This window comes from Crocodylus siamensis, chromosome 4 (genome assembly GCF_052110815.1).
Source record: "Crocodylus siamensis isolate JL-2025a chromosome 4, ASM5211081v1, whole genome shotgun sequence".
Taxonomy (NCBI): domain Eukaryota; kingdom Metazoa; phylum Chordata; order Crocodylia; family Crocodylidae; genus Crocodylus; species Crocodylus siamensis.
Genome location: NC_143398.1, coordinates 95,812,339 through 95,834,606, shown reverse-complemented (window position 1 = coordinate 95,834,606; position 22,268 = coordinate 95,812,339). Strand labels below are relative to the sequence as shown.

Below are 22,268 nucleotides of genomic sequence, written 5' to 3'. Positions count from 1 at the left end.
CTGAGATGCTAGCAAGCAAAGCCCTGTGGCAGCTCCTGGCAACAGTCAAAGACCTTTGTCTTTACTTAATCATTGCCCTGCTGCATTGTGCTAGAGGATGCACTATTCAGATGATGGAGCGGCTAAAACAAGAAGCTTGGGCATTCCTGTCATCCGTGAGCCAGTGGGTCTACCATTGTCTGGTTGCCTTTTACCAGGAGAACAAAAAGGCCTGGAAGACTGTGGTGTGGAGAGCTATGCGGCAGGCAGTCTTCTCACTCTTCTTTGGATTGCTTGATGGGATGTTGGAGGTCCTCCACATGTCATTGCTGCTGATGGAGTATGGAATCACCCACATCTTTTATCACAGGAGGTCCACGTGGTATCCTGCCTCTGAGAATAATACCTTAGATGCCATCAATTCTGTCCTCCCCACTACTCAGGTCCCCTTGAGCAGTCGCTTCAAGGGCCCTGCAACCTCAGTCTTCCCCAATGACATGCTAAGGTTTATGGTGGTCAGTGAAAATAAAAGTAAGGGTCCAGGCAGGTATGGACTGGAGGCCACAGGACTCACTCTACATGAAAGATTCCAAAGCTGCATGAGAATGAAGAAGCCATTTTCTGTGTTATCTAGAAGCACTGCTGTGAGGCAGACCAAGATAGCCTGCACAGTCTTCATTGTGCTCTACCTCTCTGCATTCTCCATTATTGTCAAAGAATAAAATAGGGGATGTGCAATGGCTCACCTGTTTTCAGCCTTTTATGTGTGAAAGGCCTCCTTCCACTAACATTTGAGCCCTGATTTTGAGGGAGGAGCCTAATGGCATAAGGTAGGTGCTTGCAAAGGCCCAATGATAATGGGTGGTTTAAGAACAAGATGTTCACTTCTGAGGTCCTGATTTAGAGAACAAATAATAATATGGTGGCCACACCTTCCTTCAAAAATCCACCTACAAATCAAGCAAATGTAGAATGCAGGAAAGCAGGAAGAGGGTATAGTGTAGTGGGAAGCCAGAGAGAAGACAAAAGGAAGAAGGTAAAACAGGGGAACTGCTGTGGTGGGGGAATATGGGGCAGAATGAGAGAGGGGCAGGAGAGCTGGGCTGATAATTGAAAATGGAGGGAGGAAGAACACAGAGGAAGTGCTGTCAGCTCTCTCTTGCTTAATGATGTGATTCTACCCTACCTGACATAGAGCTGTCTGCCAATGTGTGTGTTGTGGTGAGGAGTAAAAAGTATCTTAAGCCTCTGGAATATCTGAAGTGTTTGGGCAAAGAAGGTCTGGGTGTTGGTTCTGTCTTCACAAGAGCTTCTTAGCCTCTTCCCACTTGAATGGGGTAATTAATAAGTGAAGACCTCCTCTAATTCTGTATCTCTTATTCCTTGTCCTCTCTCCCTTTATGCTTCATGCTCTTTATTACATGCTCTCTTGCTCTTCCTGCTATCTCATCTAAGTGAAAGCCCCAGCTGGGGACATATGCTGTAGCAGAAGCATGGTAAGGCAGGCACCTTTGGAAGCACTAAGCAGTAGGACCTGGTTTATCTTCTTTTCTGTCTCTTGAATTATGTTTGAACAATAAATATGCCCCTTGGAAAAGAGAAGGGAGGAGTGGTCCTTGGGGAAAGTCCATTGACACGGACAGCTGGTGCACTCCCTGGCAGCTTACATGAGACTGGAGAAACTGAGGCAGAGCCAGGAGCTGCTGCTGGGCTTGAAGAAATGATATTACAGTGATTCTACATGTGATGGGAGCTTTATGCAATGTCATCCATAAGGTCATGACTCATATGAAATTGTCTTGTGAGATTAAAAGATGCAAACCCTGACAAATGAAAGCATTCTTCCAAAGGCAGAAGCTTTCAGAAGCTGTTATAAAAAGTACAATGTGCTCCTGACATGATTTACCTTTAGGGTTTGATATGGGGAACTGCCGCAGCTTCAGAGTATTCCATAAAACAGCTCAAATTAATTTGTTTCTCTTCCTTGATTATACTCATATTTTGTTTTCAAGAAACATCTTCACAGGACCAAATCCTGAATTCCTTATATAACAAAAAAAATCTTATACAAGTCAGCAAATGCTTTCTTAAATTAACTCTTCAAGCTGTGCAACCCTAAGCACTTAACATAATAAATCCTTTGTGAAGTTTTAAATCTAGGTCAGCTCTACACAAGCATGAGCACATCAAGAAATGTTATTTTGGAAATACTAACCACTTAAGAGTATGGAAACTGAACGATTAAGGGAAGGTAGTGTAGTATACCCACTAAACAGGCAGTCTCCTAAAGAAATGTCTGTATGTAATCCTTACCTTACATTTTCTAAACGAACCTTAATTTTGACTGAATGTCCCTGTGTCATTTTCAGGCACTGCCAACTTTAAAAAAAAGTCTGATTACTTCCCTTCACACTTCCAGGATATACAAGACTTTTAGTGTTAGCATTAGTGTTATATAAAATTATTTTCCTTTTGAAAAGTTAGGGGCATGCATGCAGGGACTCTCAAGGAAGTTGGTTTTAATACTTACCTACTGGAGGCGCTACCAAATGCCTCCAGCTTGATGGTAAATTGTAATGGCCTGGAACTCAAAAGCAGCTTGACTAATGTTCTTCATATTTTGCAGACACACAGCACAAAGGGCTCAGGTGCTGTAAAAAAACAAACAAAAAACCAATCCCCCTCATAGATTACTGAGAAGTTGATATGATAAAATTGATCTAGTTTTTTTACTGACCCCCATTATTTTAGCATTTGAACATCTCTTACAATTTAAAAAGATGTAAATAATACCTCTCCCCTTTCCCAGCAGGAGCTGGCTGTCAGGCTGACTGAGAGCTCTCCAGGGATTATGTTCTCATATTTAGTTGTGCATTGCCTAGTACACCATGACCTGGAATTCAGTTAGGACTTTTGCATGAGAAAGGTCAAAGGTCCTCTGGAGTCTCATAATCCACAGGACAAGCATAATTAAGGTGCCGCCAGCGGGCCTTGAACACAAGGTCTTGTGCTACTCAGGCCCTGGCGTATGGTCTTGCCTGGCACTTCGTCCCTAGATTTTGTCTCTTACTGGATAGGTCTTAGAAGCAGTCCCTGCCCCATCTCGCCTGCCACGACTTTGCTCGAATCTTCAGTGGAGGGGTCGACTACTTAGGCTTCTCTGGTGTCGGGACTCTTGGGGTGATGGTCTTCTGCAAGGATCTGCCCTCCCCTACACCTCGCCCTAATACCCAGCCACACTGAGTTGCCGGTGATCCCCGGGGCCGACCCTCACCTTGTGATGCCCAGGTGAACTGGTGGTGAATCCATAGGCTTGTCCTGAGCCTAGACCCTGCTGGATGAGGATTCCTACTCAGGTTCTTCCCTGGCCTTCTAACCGTGGGCCACTCCACAAAACATAAAAGAAAGATCAACCCGTAAGTCTCCCGGGCTGTAACTCAAAGTTTGGACTCCTTGTCCCGGAGAAAGTCGTCTCCTTACTTACCTCTATCTGCAACACCCCTAAGGCTGGGTGCTGCATTTCCCTGATGGCCACTCAGTCCCTTGCCGAGTGATTCTGCCTGGCAGAACCCAGGAATCTGCGGCCCCTCTCATCACTTGTATTTTGGTTCCCTGCCGGGATGGACTCTGGGGTGCTCCCAGAACCCATGCCGATCCCACCTGGATTGCCAGGTCCTCTTCTGTTCCCTTCTCTTTGGGGTGGCTCCTAGCGTAGGATCCAGTCTCGGGATCCTTATGCCTGGTGTCGCCGCCGCCAACCAGAGCATCTGCCGCCTCTCCCTGGGCGTTCCCCTTCCCAATGCAGGGAAACGTGTCCCAGCCTCAGGGCTGGCCGCTGGCCTCTCCCTTGCCTCCGCGTGAGGCTCCTGGCTTTTCTCCCCTCCTAGCTGGTCTCCAGCTCTCCTCTCTCTTGTCTTCCGTAGGGGCGCTCTTTATGCCCCCGTGCCGGCTCCAATCGTCATTGATCGCAGCTGGCTGTAGTTTGAAAAGATGCGGCTAATCAGCCACGCGGGTCCCGCTGCTCCTTCCGGTTTTCCTGCGTTGTCGGCTGCAGGTAAGGAGTCCGTCGGTTTCTTTCCTTCTCCCCAGCCTTGTTTCGGGTCCCGGGGTTCCCCTTCTCCCCTTCGGGGCTATACTGTGCCATCACCCTGTGACATAAGGCATTCCAGTTTCTATAGCTAAAGCTATAGAAGGGAGTGATGTGGCTACCATCACACCTGGCTGCCTTTGATTCCCCAGCTCAAGTGGCTTTTACAGCTGTGTTGACTGAGAATGGCATTTGGCATAAGCCAGGAGCTGGATTTAGACACCTGCCTTTCTAGCCATAGCAAGAGGCATTAATCAGTCTTCCACTATAACCACCACTACATGATACTGTTTTATAGCTATTAAACAGTAACAAAAATCATATGTGTTAAAATTATGCAGGGAAAGGGAATCTAAGTATGATGTCACTCATGGAATCTATCTGCAGATTCATTATGGAAACTATTGTATCCAGAGGCATAACTGTTAAGTTTTTCTCCCTGGCCCAGCATTTCTCAAACCTGGTAGGTTTATGCCCCACTCTTGTACTGCTCTGCTGTATTCACCACCTCTGCTTGCTACCAGTTGCCTCATGTTGCCAAGTACCAATGATTTCCTTTGGCAGTGGCAATGAGCAGTGGGGTAATTTTGTGAAAAGAAAACTGATGGCTGCACTACAGGCAAACAAGATTCTTTGGTTAGATATGATGATTTTATTAGACAATCTGAGTAGTTGGAAAAAAGTTCTTAGCAGGATTTTGGGTGCAATCACCTTTCTTCAAGCATAGGATGTCTCTGCTGTCCTGATGGCTGCACTACAGGATCTATACCCCCTTCCCCCCGCTGTTGCTGCATCAACAGTGTGGTGCCCCTACACCTAGGCTGCAGGTCCTACCACAACACAAACTGCCCAAGGAGTCTCTATTCTGGTGCCCCCCTCTAAGTCAGTGTCTGAGGCTGATGCCCTGCTGGAAACACCTAGTTATGCTACAGATTGTCTCTTCATAAGAAAATGTAATGCATACACCTCCAACATTATCATTCTCTGTTTGTTTCCTGGCATTGCTAGCCTACAGACCAGCTCTATAAAGCAGGTCATATCACTGGAAGATGAAGGCTGGCATGTCAACAACTTGTTCATGCATGGGTTCCTGATAAGGCATCTCTTCACTCTGCTGGCAAAATAGATCTGGGTTGCAACTTGAACAGTTATTAATTAGGAACTGGAGGATAGGAGATAAATTATTAACCCCCCTTGGCAGAGGGAAATCAGATAGGGCCAGAATTAAAAAACTCTTAGGTCTGCCTAGACTTAAAATTGTGTTAGTACCTTTCTAAGTAGCCATTTTTTAAACCTGATTTGCTAAACAGCTGCTGAGATAGCTGCAGCTCTCCACATAGGCACTTTGCCCCTCATCCAGAGCAAGGGCTAGTCACGAGGTGGGCCCAAGTCACAGACCACCATAGGAAGAGCTGATGGGATGCAAATCAGAATTCCTGGCTAGCTCTGCTCACAACCAAGGCATGTGACTCATCAGCAAGCTGACACCCAATGCCAGGCTGCTGCCCTGGTCTGTCAGTATACGGACAAGGAAAGAAATCCCAGACCTTCTGTTACAACCAAGAGACCAAAATACGTTGTTGCATCCACATGTTGATTCATGCAAACATGGATCATTATGGTGCCATGTCTACACCAGGTCTTAGAATTAAAAATAAAATCGCTGCTAGCACTAATGCAGCTCTATTTATGGAAATGATAGTGGAAACTCCAGTACAGATACCGTACCATGCTGTAAAATGCTATCAGCACGCTGTAAAGAAAATGTCACAAAAAGTGCTATTTGTAGCAAATGTAATGACAATTTAAAATGTCCCCTATATGATCTGCATATGATTGGCATGAGGGTGGCAGCGTTATCCAGAGACTCTCAAATTCTTAATGTGTGAACAATTTCTTAGCCTTGGAAGAAATGTTTCTGTTGTAAGGTTTGGTAACACAAAGTTATGGGTAGAAGATCCTCTGTCATGGTCTCTGATAAGACTCAGTTCTTGTGAAGCAGAGATACTTGCTAGAAACCAGGCACTGATGTTGAGCTGAGATTCCTGACAGCACCTATAGCTGTATAACAATCCCATACTAGAACTGGGGTATACATAAGTACAGCAAGTTTTATTTAGAATGTGCTGGGTTCTACATTACTGGTTTCCCTTCCACTGGGAACTTTTTAAGATCCCAGTATCTGCCATCCTGAGGCAAAGGACAAACACTCAAGGTCAGAATGGGTGTCAGTCAGGAAAACAGCCAACAATATAAATCAGACATTTCAGAGTTGTAACTCTTGGAATATTTCCAAACCACAACTGAAGTGCCTCAGTGATTAAAACATAATTTAAAGGCAAAACTTACTGAAAATATTCTATTTTTTTAAAGCATTGTGTATAAGAAAAAATATCAGTACCCCATCACTAATTAAATAAACACACATAGGAGTGTTCCTGTCCTCCAGCCACAAAAAACGTAGCATCACAGGAATGTGGATAAAAATTCATTTGTTGGAGGAAAAAAAATCCCCTGAAATTTTGATGAGGTTTAGATGTAGGGTTCAGGTGAGATTAAGGTAGTTTGGCTGATGAGGGTTAGCAAAAGGTAACAAGTACATCACACAGCTGGCTGCTGCCGCCTCACTGCTTCTGGCTCTGGGCTGGTCTCAGCTGCTTAACTTAGAAGGCAGATCAAATAATCAACTGGGAGGTCAGATAAGAGATCATCCCTGGGGGGGGAAATGCCTGTCTGGGGGAAGCAAGGCTGAGAAAAACATCTGCAGGAGGATGCCTGACATCTCAATGATCCTGGCCCAGTTTGATCCAGTCTTCCTAATCTTTGAAAGTTAAATCTTCAAAATAATCAGCCTTATGGCCTGCAATTCAAAATGACTATGTATCACCCACCTTCTCAGTCAGACAAATATACGCTGAGAAATCAGTAGCATAATCAAATGGCCCAATGCCCTACCTGGTGTAAATTGATTGATATAAAGTAACACCTGTGATCAATCTGGTCCAGTCAACCTGAGAGTCCAGATTAGCTGAGAGCCTCCAGCCCAGCACAGCCCTGGGATCTGAGAAATGGAACTCCCAATCAGGAATTAGCACAACCAGCAAGATACTTTGAGCCCATGACCTTACTTCTTGCCTTATGCCACTACCCACAGCACTTGCTGTGGGGTACAGAGATTCTGTGCATTTCACAAGCAAACCAAGGCCAGTGAAGCTGAACAAGGTAATAGACACTGTATAAAATAACTATCATTAACTTGTTAGGGGAAAATAAACAGCTGAACAAAGCCCAGCCCTGCAATGTTCAGATGCTAAATAGATTCGTAATGAGTAATAAGCCAATACATTCAGGTTGCTCAAGAGAGAAGAGGTTTGATTTACATCAGTTTTGATGCAGAGGGTTTCAGATCACCTATCCCTGCACCACGAAGGCTGCAGTGCCCTAAGATATTCACTCACAGGACAGGATAGGACAGGTGGTGTTTACCCACTAATCTCCCTGGGAATTTTGCCAAGGGAAGGAGGCTTTAAATTGTACTTGGGAGGTCTGTTCTCCTGCTAGTGAGGCTATGTGGGCATGTTTTATGTCAAGAAGTAGGGCTGCTCTGCTAATACCCTGCTTTTGAGGTCATAATGGTTGAAAACAGCCCCCTGCCATGGAGTGGAAGCTGTGGGCACTTTGTGTTGGTGCAAAGCCAAATGGAATGTCTACTGCTAGGACTCTGGGCTGAGTTCTCACCTGTAACATGCTGTGTAAGTGCTGCTTGCTGCTATTATATCAGGTTATTGCAAACACTAATTAAATAGTAAAAACCAAGGGATACATGGAGGCCAAATTCTGCTGTCAAGTGCACTGAAGTACTTGAGAGCAGAATGGCAGAGTCATGTGTAATTGTTCTTCCATTATTAAGTGTTAAAATATTTAAGGAATGCACATGGAAATATTATACAGGATTAATAATCTTTTAGAGACCTGTTCCTCCTCCGCAGCTCTGACCTCTGCAGACCAAGTAAAACCCACAAGGAGAAACAATGAAAATCTGCATGAAGATCCCTTTACAGACTTCCCTGTCATAAGCTGGGATTTGCATCCTGGGGAGAAAGTATCAGGGCCCATCCCTGACCTGGCAAAGAACCTGCAGGGGATCCATCTTTGTGGAGGCCCACCACCCTGACATGAACTCTAGCCCCTAGTGGTACACATTTGGCTCTTGAAGCCTACTTCGGTTATAACCCTGATGCCAAGCACTCCTCTTCATTGTGGCTGTTCCCTAGGAAGCAAAGTAAAGACTGTGAAGGAGGTACCTTCTGCACAGAGATCTTGAGGAATGATTCAGGATGTAGACTGCTGCAAAAAGGGATCCAAGCTGTAGCAGCAGCATCATTTCCATGGGAGTTAAGTGTGTTTCCAATGGAGCGCTACTACAATATTCCTAGTAAAAAGAAATATGAGTTGGTGCATAGGTGTTATCTGGAGGACATGCTTCTTACTGCACAGTAGATAAGTCACCCACCCAACTTTCCTGCTTTTCACACCTAGCTGAATTCAGCAGCAGGGAGCAAAGAACAATCACCATCCTTCCTCCACGGTCACCCTCTGAAGCTGTTTTGCACAGTGTAAAGCCAACCAGTTCCAAACCAAGCAGAGCTGTTCATCCAAAATGCTGTGATGTTTCAAACGTTCATCTAGCATCACAATCTCCTTCTCTTTACCTGGGCACTTCTTATCCTTAAATTCAGTGAATCTTATATTTCAGGCCAGTGATTCTCAGCCTTTTTAAACAAAAGGCACACCTCAGAAAATGCCAGTGTTTAGCCATTTGTTGACTATGGAAAAATAGTAGCGCAATTCTTCTGTTGCAAAGTAGTCAGAAAGATGATGGCAGGTCAGAGTGTTTTTGACACAATGGATTCCTATTTGAAATCTCTGGGTTTATCTTGTAAATCGTGGGTAGGTGTTTGTACTCCTAATATTACCCAACACCCTACATCAACCTAGAAAGGATCTCATGGCACCCTGGTTTAGAATCATTCTTCTGGACACTTGAAACTTTTGCAGCCTTTCCAAGTGCCTTCATAGCTGTCTTGGGGGTTTACTTAAATGCTTCCAGTAACCCACAAGTTGCTCCAAATTCAGTAACTGGGTAACACAGATCCCTGCATGTTCCATGGTTTGCCATACAGATGTGTATAGGAGTACATCTGCTTTGTACAGTTGTATGTCAGTTCTGCTCCCACTAATGTCAGGGCAAGTTTTGCCATTGTCTTTAGCAGCAACAAGACCAGCCCACAGTCGAAATGGATTTTGTTTACAGAATTTAAAGCAGACATTGCCCCTGTCTTGGCCCAGGTGGATCACCTACTTGCTTGGATGTCCAGAACACATCTTGGTAATAAAGAGGCTAATATTGGCTGAATCAGCTGATAAAGCAGCTCAGGGGCTAATCAAAATAGAAGACAGGCTAAACAGTTACCATCTTACCCTTCACATGAGTCTTGCTTTTCCCCATGCAAAGCTAAGAAAACCTCTTACAATTTCACCCCCCTCCAACCAGGCACTCATCATATTTGAAGAGGCAGAGCCCATGTATCTGAAGAAGCTGAATTAAACAACCCCTAGCTTGCTCACCTTCAGGGCACATTGCAACATCTGTTTCCCCAGGCTTGTTACTGAGGTTGTGGGTTAACACTGGACAATTCTCTTGATAAATGGGAGGTTTACTTTTGGTGGCTGTGTTTGCATTTTTGTTGGCCCGGCCTGAACTATCTGCGACAGATTGAATTGTTTACATGAGATTCTGGATTTATTCTGTACAGCAGGGAAAACTGATATCAAGGAATAAAAACAAATATTCCAGCAAACAGTATATGTAGGGGAGCAAGAATGAAAAGGAAAAGAGCTTTGATGGGTAAAAAAAGATGGCTGTTGTGTTTACCCCAGGTAATGCACACAGACTCCTGACACAGTTTCAGCTTCCTGGATTTTCATAGATTCATAGATGCTAGGGTCGGAAGGGACCTCAATAGATCATCGAGTCCGACCCCCTGCATAAGCAGGAAAGAGTGCTGGGCCTACATTACCCCAGCTAGATACACATCCAACCTTCTCTTGAATACCCCCAGGGTAGGGGAGAGCACCACCTCCCTTGGGAGCCCGTTCCAGACCTTGGCCACTCGAACTGTGAAGAAGTTCCTCCTAATATCCAATCTAAATCTGCTCTCCTCTAGCTTGTGGCCATTATTTCTTGTAACCCCCGGGGGCGCCTTGGTGAATAAATACTCACCAATTCCCTTCTGTGCCCCCCTGACGAACTTATAGGCAGCCACCAGGTCGCCTCTCAACCTTCTCTTGCGGAGGCTGAAAAGGTCCAGTTTCTCTAATCTCTCCTCGTAGGGCTTGGCCTGCAGGCCCTTAACCATACGAGTGGCCCTTCTCTGGACCCTCTCCAGGTTATCCGCATCCTTCTTGAAGTGCGGCGCCCAGAATTGCACGCAGTACTCCAGCTGCGGTCTGACCAGCGCCCGATAGAGGGGAAGTATCACCTCCTTGGACCTATTTGTCATGCATCTGCTGATGCACGATAAAGTGCCATTGGCTTTTCTGATGGTTTCGTCACACTGCCGACTCATGTTCATCTTGGAGTCCACTAGGACTCCAAGATCCCTTTCCACTTCCGTGCCACCCAGCAGGTCATTTCCTAGGCTGTAGGTGTGCTGGACATTTTTCCTCCCTAGATGCAGCACTTTGCATTTCTCCTTGTTGAACTGCATTCTGTTGTTTTCTGCCCACTTGTCTAACCTGTCCAGGTCTGCTTGCAGCTGCTCCCTGCCCTCCGGCGTGTCCACTTCGCCCCATAGCTTAGTGTCATCTGCAAACTTGGACAGAGTACATTTCACCCCCTCGTCCAAGTCGCTGATGAAGACATTAAAGAGTATCGGTCCAAGCACCGAGCCCTGCGGGACCCCACTGCCCACACTCTTCCAGGTCGAAACCGACCCATCCACCACAACACTCTGGGTGCGACCCTCCAGCCAATTCTCCACCCACCGGACTGTGCAGTAATCCAAGTCACAGCCCCTTAACTTGTTCACCAGTATGGGGTGGGATACCGTATCAAAGGCCTTCCTGAAGTCCAAGTATACGACATCCACCCCTCCTCCTGCGTCGAGGCGTTTTGTGACCTGGTCATAAAAAGAGACTAGATTGGTCAGGCACGATCTACCTGCCACGAACCCGTGCTGGTTTCCCCTCAGCATAATTTGTCCTGCCGGGCTCTCACAAATGTGAGCCTTGATGATTTTCTCAAAGATTTTGCCAAGGATGGAGGTGAGACTGACTGGCCTATAGTTACCCGGGTCCTCCTTCCTCCCCTTCTTGAAAATGGGAACCACATTGGCCCTTTTCCAGTCCTCTGGGACTTGACCCGTGCGCCACGAGCATTCAAATATTCCCACCAGTGGCTCTGCAATGATGTCGGCCAGTGCCTTCAGTACCCTCGGATGGAGCTCATCCGGGCCTGCTGACTTAAAGGCATCCAGTTCCTCCAAGTGACCCTGCACCACCTCAGGGTCCACGCATGGAAGTCTGGTGCCTTGCTGCTGCCTCCCTACACTCCCAGTGAGAGACTTGTCATGCCTCTCGCTTAGGAACACTGAGGCGAAGAACTCGTTGAGGAGTTCAGCCTTGTCCCCTCTGTCCGTCACCAATTGTTTCTGCCCATTTAGCAGAATAAACAGCTTTGATAAAGCTGGAAAAAAAAACATGTTAAAAACTAATTGGGAAAGGTAGTTAGCCAAGTCAGTCTGAAGTCAGGCAGCTATAAACCTCATAGACTAAATCAGAAATGCATCAGCTTTTGTAAGCAGCGAGTTTACTTCATCAGATGCTGTGAAAGGACTGCAGAAAGCAGAGCTTTTAAATAGAAAGCAGTGATTAGAATACAGAGGGTACTGAATAGGGGAAGAAAAAGGAGGCGGCACTGCTGAGAAAGGCAAGGTGAACAAGAGAGAGAAAAACAAAGCAGTTAACCCAGCAAGAGACAGAGGATTATAAAAGCTTCTGATTTCCAATGTACCAGCGTAAATTAGGAGAAAGTCTACTGAAGCCAGTGGGAGTGCCGTAAAATCAGTATGGGCAAAAAGGAGAATCAGGGCAAGTCTCATGTGGGCAAGTCAGAGCTGTGTCTAATTTGTTTCCTTTAATATTTTCTACCGCTCCAGTCCCCCCAGTGGCAACAGTGGTGGGAATTCCAGTATAGATCAGCAGTGCTGCCAATTCTCATGGTGTTTTTGAATCTCATTGTATTTGATGTTTCTCTGAAAACCACAGTTCCTGAAGACATGAGATGGCATGCAAATCTTAGCTACTGGTCTTTAAAAAGTGTATTTCTAGCCTTCATGGTTTCACAGAGATGTTTGAAAACATGAAGCACTGACCTAAAGGTCAGTAAAATATCCCACCCCCTATCATCTCATCATTTTAGGGTCTCACTTTTCATGCTGGACCAGCCACTGGCACATTCACGACTCTGTCATCGGAGCCTACTCACAGGGAGTCAAAATGATGCTGTTCATGGCCAGACCCCAGGTGCCAGTACAAGATAGGACTATTACCAGTTAATGCTGCCACCTTTTCCCCTCGGACCTGTGGGCCAGATGACATGGCTCCGTGGGCTGGATCAGGTCTGTCGCCTGGAGGTTGAACACTGGTATATACAGTGCAGATATGCACCTGAGCCAAGTGCCAGCACATCGTGGTTTTTAAAAGCCCAAGAGTGTGCTGCAAACCCCCACCATCCTTTTTTTTTGACTCCGGTTCTAACAGGGATGGTTCCCACCTGCCCTGGCTGCCTGAGCTGTGTCAGACCCAGCACCAGGTCTGCAACTCCATCAAAACAGAGTCCGCTGAGCTGCCAGTTGGCTGCTCTGCAGCTCAGACTTGCCAGAGCAGGAAACATCACTAGCTGCTTCCCTCCTGCCCAAAGCAGGTCCCAGGGCTGGAGGCTGCAAGGGGGAGGGGACTGTGATTCCTCCAACAGCCACGGTTCTCTGGGTAAACCTGATATCTTGTATTAGACCAACTCAAATAGTTGGAAAAATTTGGCCTAGCAGCCACTGCACTCCCCTTCCTGCTCCTTTATGCCACTGCTGCTCCTTAGTCAAAGCTGCTCTTTCCACAGTGAAAGGCTGTGAGGAATGAGCTGGTGAAGAGTGAGAATTTCAGCTCCCTCAAGTGCTCCGGGAGACCAAAGGTGGCTCCTGAATACGAAGCCGAGAACGAGGAACCCTCTTGGGCCTCGGGGAGCCTGACCCGTCCCTTTGTCTCCAGGCAGGGCCCTGCCACCCCAGAGGGCACACAGATGCCCTTGGCCAGCGTCCTGGGTGGTGACCCGCAGGGAGGGAGGTAGCGGGGGGCTCTCAGAGCATCGGAAACCCCCTCCTCATGCTCGCAGCCCCTGCATAGGGCAGGCCCACCTCACCCGAGGGGGTGGCGCCAGGAGAAGGGGGCCCCACTGCCAGGTGCGGCGCCGAGCACGGAGGAGGCGGCGGCGGCGCGCAGCCAGGCGGACCCCCAGCCCAGCGCGGGCCGGGCCTTACACGCAGGCGCGCGCTTTCCCCCGCCTCCTGCCCCAGCCCGAGCCCGAGCGGCCGTCCTCCCTGCTGCCGGGCGCCGCCCGCCCTCCCGCATCGCCAGCCGCGGCTGCAGCAGCAGGAGCGCGCGCGGCGCCACGGGGCAGCCCCAGCATGGAGGGGGGCGCGTACGGGGCGGGCAAGGCCGGCGGCGCCTTCGACCCGCAGACCTTCGTCCGGCAGCCGCACACCGCCCTGCGCCTCGTCTCCTGGGTGAGCGGCGCGAGGGGCCGGGCGGCGGCTGCGGGTCTCGCGCCTCTGTCTGGCTGTGCGTGTGCGTGTGTGTGCCCGTGCCCGAATCTGTGTGCGTCAGCTTCGGCGTGTGTATCCTTACACGTGTGCGCGCGCGCGCGTGTGCATCTGTCTATCTGTGCGTGTGTCTGCGTGTACGTGTGTGTGCGCGCATGTGGTTGCGTGTGTGCGCGCGGGCATCTGTCCATTTGTGTGTGTCTGTGTGCGCATGCCTCTAGCATGTGTGGGCTTGTGTACATCTGGCCGTTTGTGTGTGTGTGCCTCTGTGTGTGCACGTGTGTGTGTATGTCTGGCACTCATGGGGTAGCTGTGAGCAGAACTTGACTGGGAGACACTGAACAGCGGGGGAATGTCCTTCCTTTTGTGGGTGGGTGCCAGCCAGCCGGAGGAGGAAGGCAGCTTGCCTGGTATTTGAAGGGCCAGTGAGTTGCTTTCCTCCCTTCCCTCCTCCTCCTGGGCCTGGAATCCCCCCTCCTCCCCCCCAAGACATCAGAGCCGGAGGAGGGAAGCTGTCTCTGCAAAGTGACCTCTAAGGCAGGGAGGCAGCAGTGGTGGTGGTGTCTTCTCATGGAAACCCCAGCTCAGGTTGCTTCACATTCCCAGTCAGAGGGCTGGGACCAGGCAGAGTGGGGTTGGGGGTAGGGCACAAGCCCTGGAGCAAACCCACAGGGGCAGGGCTGCCGGCAATAGGGTGGGCAGTCAGACGTGATCTAGAAGAGAACCCAATCCAGGGGGTGAACTGAGGGGAAAGGCAGGAAAGGATTACAGGGGCTGCTCCCCAGCCCTCCCCCCCCCCCCCCCAAAAAAAAAAACAACAACAAAAAAGCTTGTGTCCTTTCCACTCTTAATTTTAGCAAGAGTAGTTTCAGGGCACAGATGGAGGTAATTAAAGGTGCAGGGAGAAGAAATGTTGTGAGGAGACATGCAAAAATGTCAAGATGATTCTGCATTTTAGCTTTTTTTTTCTCTTCTCCAGCCTCCAAGCATGTGCCCTGGTAAGTCCTGCTACTGCTGGCTGGATGAGCTGATTGGAGCTGTGCGGGAGGGGAGTTAGTTGTAAAAGATTATGGGGGATTCTGCATTTGATCCTCTTGCGGACCCTAACAACCCCTTTACATTTAATTCTTCCCCTACCACTCTCCTTCATTTGTTGGGGTTTGGGTCAAGGGGGAGGGAGGTTAGCAGCAGGGAAAGAGGGAGAGGTACTTGCAGCCTGTTTCCCTGGGTGTGTAAGGGGGGTGGGGAGGGGAGTCTTCCATCTTGTGACACTGATCCCATAGCTGGGTCTGTGGCAAGAAGGTCATTTGGATTAAGGGAGCAAGCTGCAAACACAGAGCTAGAGGGAGGGAGATTTGAGGTCTCAGCTGGGACTCCAAGGAAAAGGGGAGCAGCACAGCATGAAGGGCAATGTGGCAGGAGAGGGCGTGTGTGTATACACGCACACAGGCACATGCACACGCACACACTTGTGTACACATGACAGGGCACTCATGCGCACGCACACACACACACCCGAGTTGCCCTGCAGCAGCTCCCTGTTTTAAGCAAAATAATGCATGTAGAAAACAATCCAAAGGGAAGGTGACTTGGGGGTGACATGTGTGACCAGACTGGCCAGCCTATTGCCCCAGCACTGCTTTGCACCCACATGGAGGTGCTTGTTCCTCCAAAGTGGTATAATCTATTTTTGTCAAACAAGATGCCCATTCTGCCTGATTGCATGTGCCTGGGAGGGGGGTCGGAAGGAGAGTGTGGTAGCTACGCCTGGAGATAGACCACATTAATCATTCCCAGAGCTGTCTGTCTGGGCCTATTTAGCTGTACACCAGGATCATTACCTGAGGGAATGGGGTTTCTCTGGTATATCTCCTGGCATGCAACTGCTAGTGAAATCTGTTGCAAGGGTAGTGGAAGCATCCTTGCCTGCCTGACCTGCCCCCAGTGGTGGAGAATGTGGTGCCCAAGGAGGCTGAATATGACATGACCTACAAGGACTTTTGCATCCCCAGCCTCTAAGGCAGAATTTCCTCTTTCTTTCCGTAGTTATGACTTCACTCCAATACTGCAGGGTTCTAGCTTCCCAAAGGTTGGAGGGAGATAAAGCAAGAGATGGTTTCTATTAGGAGCTTCTTTCTGCTCCAAAAACCCTGCTGGCTCCTGTGAACTCAGATACTTGTTCCACAGTGGTTCCCCAGCTACAGCAGGCTACCTTGGGTGTTCATAATAAAGCTAAGCCAATCTGCACCTGTGTGATTGCCAGCTCTCTGCTTGACCTTGAGATAGGATAGAATGGGATTCATCTTTGTGACTGACTTTCATTGCAAATAACAATACCAAGGGTCAACAAGGAGAGCCTGCCTAATGTATTATGGGTGCAGCAGTCAGATTCTCGCTCAGCCTTCATTTTGCTTAACTGAACAAGCTAGATAATTTTGGTCTTCTTTAAGATAAGCTTCCGATTCCCCTTGTCACCTGAGTAACCCTTCCCTGTACTGGTGCAAATTTGCATTTGCCACTCCAGAACATGGGCGATCAGAAATGTACACAGAAGAGATCTCAGCCATATCTTAAACAGTGGTATTAATATGTCCCTTTCTCTCTACTGGAAATATCCCTTCTGACATCCTACTTTTGCCTTTTTCATGGGTACATCCTGTTGGAGCTCATCCTGTAAGTAACTAGCACACTTAAATGTTTTTCCTCCTTATTCACATCCAACTGATAAACTTCCTCCCAGCTTACAGAAGAACTTACTGGGTTTAGTCCTGCTGTGCAGGACCTTGCACTTAGGTCATACTGTGCTTTGCCAGTATCTGATGTGGAGCACCATTGGTGTGTGTGGCACTGCACCAACACTGATTGAGAGCTGGTGCCTTCTTGCTGGTGCTTGCAGTCTAGTATGAGTGGGTGCTGCCTTTAAAGGATGAAGCATAGTAGGGGTCCTAGAAGATCCTATCTGTTGTTCTCATTAAAGAGAAGCCTCTGGTGATAAGTTTGCAATGCAGGGGGCTTGTACCTCGCGGAGACGTTGGCATTTCTTCTCTCTTCTTTTTGTGGTCAAATGTCTTTCTTATTCTTATACCACTTTGTGCAGATCCTTTCACAGCATCTGATGAAGTGAGCTTCAGCCCATGAAAGCTTGTACTATATATATGTGTGTACTCTGCTTCAGTCTGTAAGGTGTAAATCTACCTTGTCACCTTCTGATTGCTGGAATATCCATCTGGGCACTGCAGGGAGGAAGCTCAGGTTTCCAGAGTGCTTCTGACAGTGAGATGCAGCAGCTCCAAAGATGCAGGGGAATGGGAACTAGTAGCAAGTGGGCAAACAATTTAGGGTTCTTTCTTTACACTTGGCGAAAAGTTAGATGAATTTGGTGCTGGTGACAGGTGTTGGCTCAGCTGCCCTGTAGAACAGAGTTCTTTCCCTACCACAGTTTATAGCTGTGGTGACAGCATAGGCACTGTTCTCCATTGATATCCATCCGCCTGGATAAAACTCTGCCTCTCTGCTGAGACTTGGCTTTGTCTGTGCATGCGGAGCTGTGTAGTAATGTGAGGACTTGCCTGTTGATAGCAAGACCAAGGCACCCAACCCATTTCACACAGGCTGCAGCGAGACACTGGTAGCACTTTCCTCTCCCTTAGCAATTTAGCTGAATAACCTCCAGCATGTTAATGAATTATCACCCCTGTGCTACCAGCAGGGAAACTGGGGCAAAGGGAACTTAAGGAACTTGCCTGTTTCACCTGGTGAGTGAGCAGGGCTGAAAATAGAAGCCATGTGTTCCAAGTTCCTGTCTGGTCACTATGCTGCCCCAGTCCTTATGCCACCATCATTCTCTATGCCATCACCAAAAGTCTACTTCCCCCATTCCCGTTCATCCCACATTTGTTTAAGCAGGGCTTTTTCCTATTAGAAGATCTAAAAACCTCCCATTTGTGCCCCTTGTAGTGTAGCATCCTTTGTGATAGCCCCAGTGGCAGTCCCAGTGGAGATAAAGCCCTAGGTTTTTTACCACAGTCGCATAGATTTAGGTGAGGCAGTGGTTAAACGCCGGTGGCTGCATGCTCAAGTTTGCACAAGCATTAGAAGCGCTGGGAAGCTTTGTAGGTAGCAGTTTAGCTGGGTACACCTGAGTAATCCAGTCACGCCTTGACCTAGGACATTCACTAAAAGCAGCGATTGAGATTTGAAAGACTCTTTGTCCCATTCCCACTTAACCTGAGTTCACCAGGTGCTCCCCACCCTTACCTTTCAGATACCATGCCGTTCCTATCTGCTAGCAAAAAACTGACATCAGCTGTTTTCTGGGCCCATGTAAGTCTCCGAGGTAGGGTGTGACCTGTACGCTCTGAATTTGGCTCCATAAATTAATAAAATGGTACTCGAGATCAAATGTATTGCTTTGTTCAGGGCTTTTCCATTCCCTGGGAATGTTTAATTCCGGGGACCAAAGCACACAAGCAGCTTGGGCATGTCTCTGTTTTAGAGAGAGGGTGAGCTAGGTAGCTTGATCCTGGGTGTTTCCAAGAGCAGCTGCTTGGAGAAAACAGCAAACACCAAGTTGCTACACAGTAGGACAAACAGTTGCCTCCAACATGTGTGAGCACTACCCCTCTGGGGAATTGTCCAGCTGAGGGTAATGAAAGCAGCTCTCCTTCATGTCTTTCTCCTTTCATCCCAGCCTGCTGTCAGTCTTTATTTATTTGTACCACCATTGTCTCTAGAGCAGTGGTTCTCAACCTTTTTTGTATCAGGATCAATTTGTAAACATTGATGGCCAGTCCCAGCCCAGTGCCCCTCACTCCTGACCTGGTGCCTCCCAGCTCCCCATGTGTGGGGCAGGGGTGTGTGTAGGGGGCATGGGAGAACCCAAGCAGCTCTCGGGCTGGAACTCTGCCAGCCTGCAAGGGAAAAGCCACTGTTTCCCATGTTTTTCTCCTTTAAAGGAGAATTCATTTTTAAAGTTTGTTTGCAACACATGGGTTGAGAAACACTGCCCTAGGGCAGTGGTTCCCAACCTTTTTTATACTGTGGACCCGCACAGGAGTGGGATGGGGCACATGGAGCCGGCTGCCTTCCTCCCGAGGCTGCCCCGCCACCCAACTTCAACCCCTTATCTGACTGCCAGCGGCAGAAGCCGCTTGGTCGGTAGCACAGATGAGGGTCTGAGCAGGTGGCTTGTGCCACAACCCAGCAGCCAACCCTTTGCGGCCCAGTACCAGGCTGCAGCCTGGTGGTTGGGAAACTCTGCCCTAGGAGGTCTTACCCTGAGTTCAGAGCTGAGTTGTGCTACCCACACAGCAAGAATCAGTCCCTGGCTTGCACAGATAGTGGCCTAAATGGGCCATCTGGATGAAGGGCAGGAGGGGATGGGGACAGACAGAGAAGTGCTGCGACTTTCCAAGGCCAGTGGCAGAACTGGAAGCAGAACTCAAAGTGATGGACAAACGGTCAAATTGCAGTGAGTTGAAAGGGGGCAGGGATTTACCATGAAGCAGCTGGCATGTTCTAATCCCTCCATATGCCCACTCTTAGCCAGTGGTAAATGAAAGCTTGAGTGGGGCTGCTCACTCTGGCTGAAACAGAACTCAGTTGCTCTGGGTTAAATTTTCATTTACCAAGGCATAGGAAAAAAGATGTCTACGCCATGGTAAGCCAGCACCCCTTTTACCTTGCTGTGCTTTGATTATTTGTCTCTAGTCAGTCTCCAAACGTCCCATCTCCTACACACTGCATCAGGCTTTTCCTCAGCCCTACAGCTACAGAGCTGGTCCAAGCTGGAGTTAAACTCAATGGTGATTTAAGTGGGGGTGGAAGCTGCAGTTCCCCAGTAGTGGGGGTGGATGTGGTATGCACAGTCTTTACATTATATTTGGGGAGCAGAATTTGACTGCCATTCACAGGTGTATTGAAAGTCAGTGGCAGTTATACAGTGCACACCAGGAGAGGAGTATCTGGAAAGTGCTGGGGATGGTGAAGTGTGCGTGTGTATTTATTTGTGTAGGAACAGCCTTCTCCCACAACTCCACTTTCCCATACACACCCCTCCCTTTGCCCGCTCGAGGCAAGGAAAGCATACTCATCTTCATAGATCCTCACTGACTTGCTGACTTAGCTCAAACAACTCCATGTTGCTAGTTCAGGTGTAAGATGGTGGGAAGTCTGCTGTAACTTACACTCCTTTTCTGTCACAGCCAAATTCAGCATGGAAATTTCCACGTATATTGCACATACTTCAGGCTGCCGGTTCTTTGCTAAAGGGTTTTTGCTCTCATCCCTCAGACTGGTTAAAATGGGATTCAGTCCTGGGCTAATGCATACAGATTCCCAGTGACTTCTCAGTCTCACTTTGTTGGGGAAAGGAATATTTAGTAGTCCAGTAGTCTCCATGTTTGCGGTCTCCTAGCTATTGGGTTTCTGCTGGGGATAATTATGAGCGCTGTGAGTGATATCTGCCTCATCTTGGTTACATGATTGCACCACACCAGCTTGTCATGTGCCTTCTAGACATGTCAGCAGATAGGCCAAAGGAAAGGCAGCAGCATAGATAACATAGTTAGATTTGATTAGAGCATGGGATGCAGTGTTTCATGAAATCTTATTCTCAACATTCATCCAAACAGGCTTGCTTGGGAACCCTGTCACATGAACTGAGAACTGGCTGAGACATGTTAAACAATGAGGAAGGATACACAGCAGTGGACTGATTTGGTTAGATGCCTGGTGGAGTGTAGCAGGGGCTGTTGTCAAGTCAAGTCCTATTAAATATCTGCAGTAATGATCTGGGAGGGGGAGCAGGCATCATCTTAATGACATTTGGGAATAATACTAAATTGGCCAGAAGCGTCACTAAGGACAGAGAAGTAGCACAAGGGGGTCAGCAGCAGTTAGACATCTGAGCAAGGAAGTAATATAATTAGACTCATCTTCGGAAAATACAGGCCAGCGTGCTTATGGAAAAAGATATCCAAAAGGGGAGAGAGACGCTAGGGAAGCAGCAATGTTGAGGGACTTTGGGATGTTGGTGAAGAGCAAATTATATATTAATTGGCAACAGGATTTTTTGTTAGGAAAGAGGGCCAGCGTGATTCTGGGCCACGAATGTGGAGCTATTTGCCTGGGGTGCTATAGGAACAGCACATCCTGCATTCATGCATGTGGTTGGCGGGATTACCCTCAATGGCCCTTCCAAACCAATGATTCTAGGGCATCTAGAGATAATGGCTCTCCATAAAGCTTGTGATGCTCTGTCTGGAATATTGTGTTTGTTCTGGGTACCTCACTACCAGCAAGCTACTGATGAACCAGAGGGTCCTTCCAATAGGAAAGCCAAACTGATAATTAGTCCCTGCAGCCCTCTTATGGGGAAAGAGTAACAGATTTAAATGTGCACAATTGCAGTGTTGAACACCAATTACTGAGGAATATAATACCCATTTGGAAGCACTTGAACGTTAATGCTAACAAGGAAAAGGAAAGTTAGAGTGATGCAAGGATGTTGTAACTGATTTATGGGATGAAATCTGAAAGATCTCAGAGAGCAGTGCAATCCATGCAACTGGGCTGAGACTCTTTCAACTGATTAATGGGGTTTTGATAAACAGGTCTCTTTAATTCTAAGGGGAATTGGGCATCTGGGTCCCTTAGGGAGTGTTGAATATCTCACCATTTGCCTCCAAATGAAACTAGTAGATGCCACAGCACTTGGAATATTTAAGCAGCATTTAAACAGCCCTAGAAAATATGTTGTTGGTAGACTCCTGCCCTTTCCCGGTTTAGGTGATATGATATGATACACCATTGGTGTCTGTGGACTTAAAGTTGGAGGAGAGATGGGACACTTCACTGGTAGTTGAATTGGGTTGGGCTGCTGAGAAGGAACTTCCATGGGAGCTAAACTAAACATTTTCTCTGTTAGAGAGAGCTTGCGCCCCACTCTGGCAGGAGGTAACAGGGTTAATACTAGAGGATCAACAGCTAATCTGTGGATGTGGAAAAGTGGGCCAGCTTGATTACACCATTTCAAATATTATGGTAGGAGCAGAACATTGGAATTCAGGTTACAGAGCTGGTCCCCTTTCGCTCATTTTAAGTCCTGGGTTAGGCAGATGGCCCAACAGGTCCCCTCCCCCACAGTGGCATTCCTCAGAGGAATCAAGGACAAAATGGGGCATCGAGACCAACCTCTCTTCCCTCCTTCCCAGAAGTACTCCTCCCAGCTTAGGGCTCAGACAGTGCCATCAGGGTGGTGTGTAGGAACCTGCCTGCTGCCTGCACCCATCCTGGATGGGTGGATGAACAGAGACATTCATTTT

At 47.9% G+C, this 22,268-nt stretch overlaps 1 protein-coding gene across 2 annotated transcripts in view; it reads left to right on the top strand.

The window, feature by feature from the left end:
- Window positions 1-13,679: 13,679 nt before the first annotated feature.
- SYNGR1 (synaptogyrin 1) overlaps window positions 13,680-22,268 on the top strand; it is a 32,938-nt gene continuing 24,349 nt past the window's right edge. The window contains exon 1 of one of the 2 annotated variants that reach the window (XM_090043001.1): window positions 13,680-13,908. In XM_090043001.1, coding sequence (XP_089899127.1) covers window positions 13,810-13,908 — 99 coding nt within the window. In that variant the 5' untranslated portion in view covers window positions 13,680-13,809. The remainder of the gene's footprint in view (window positions 13,909-22,268) is intronic. The other variant, XM_090043002.1, reaches the window with a different exon arrangement.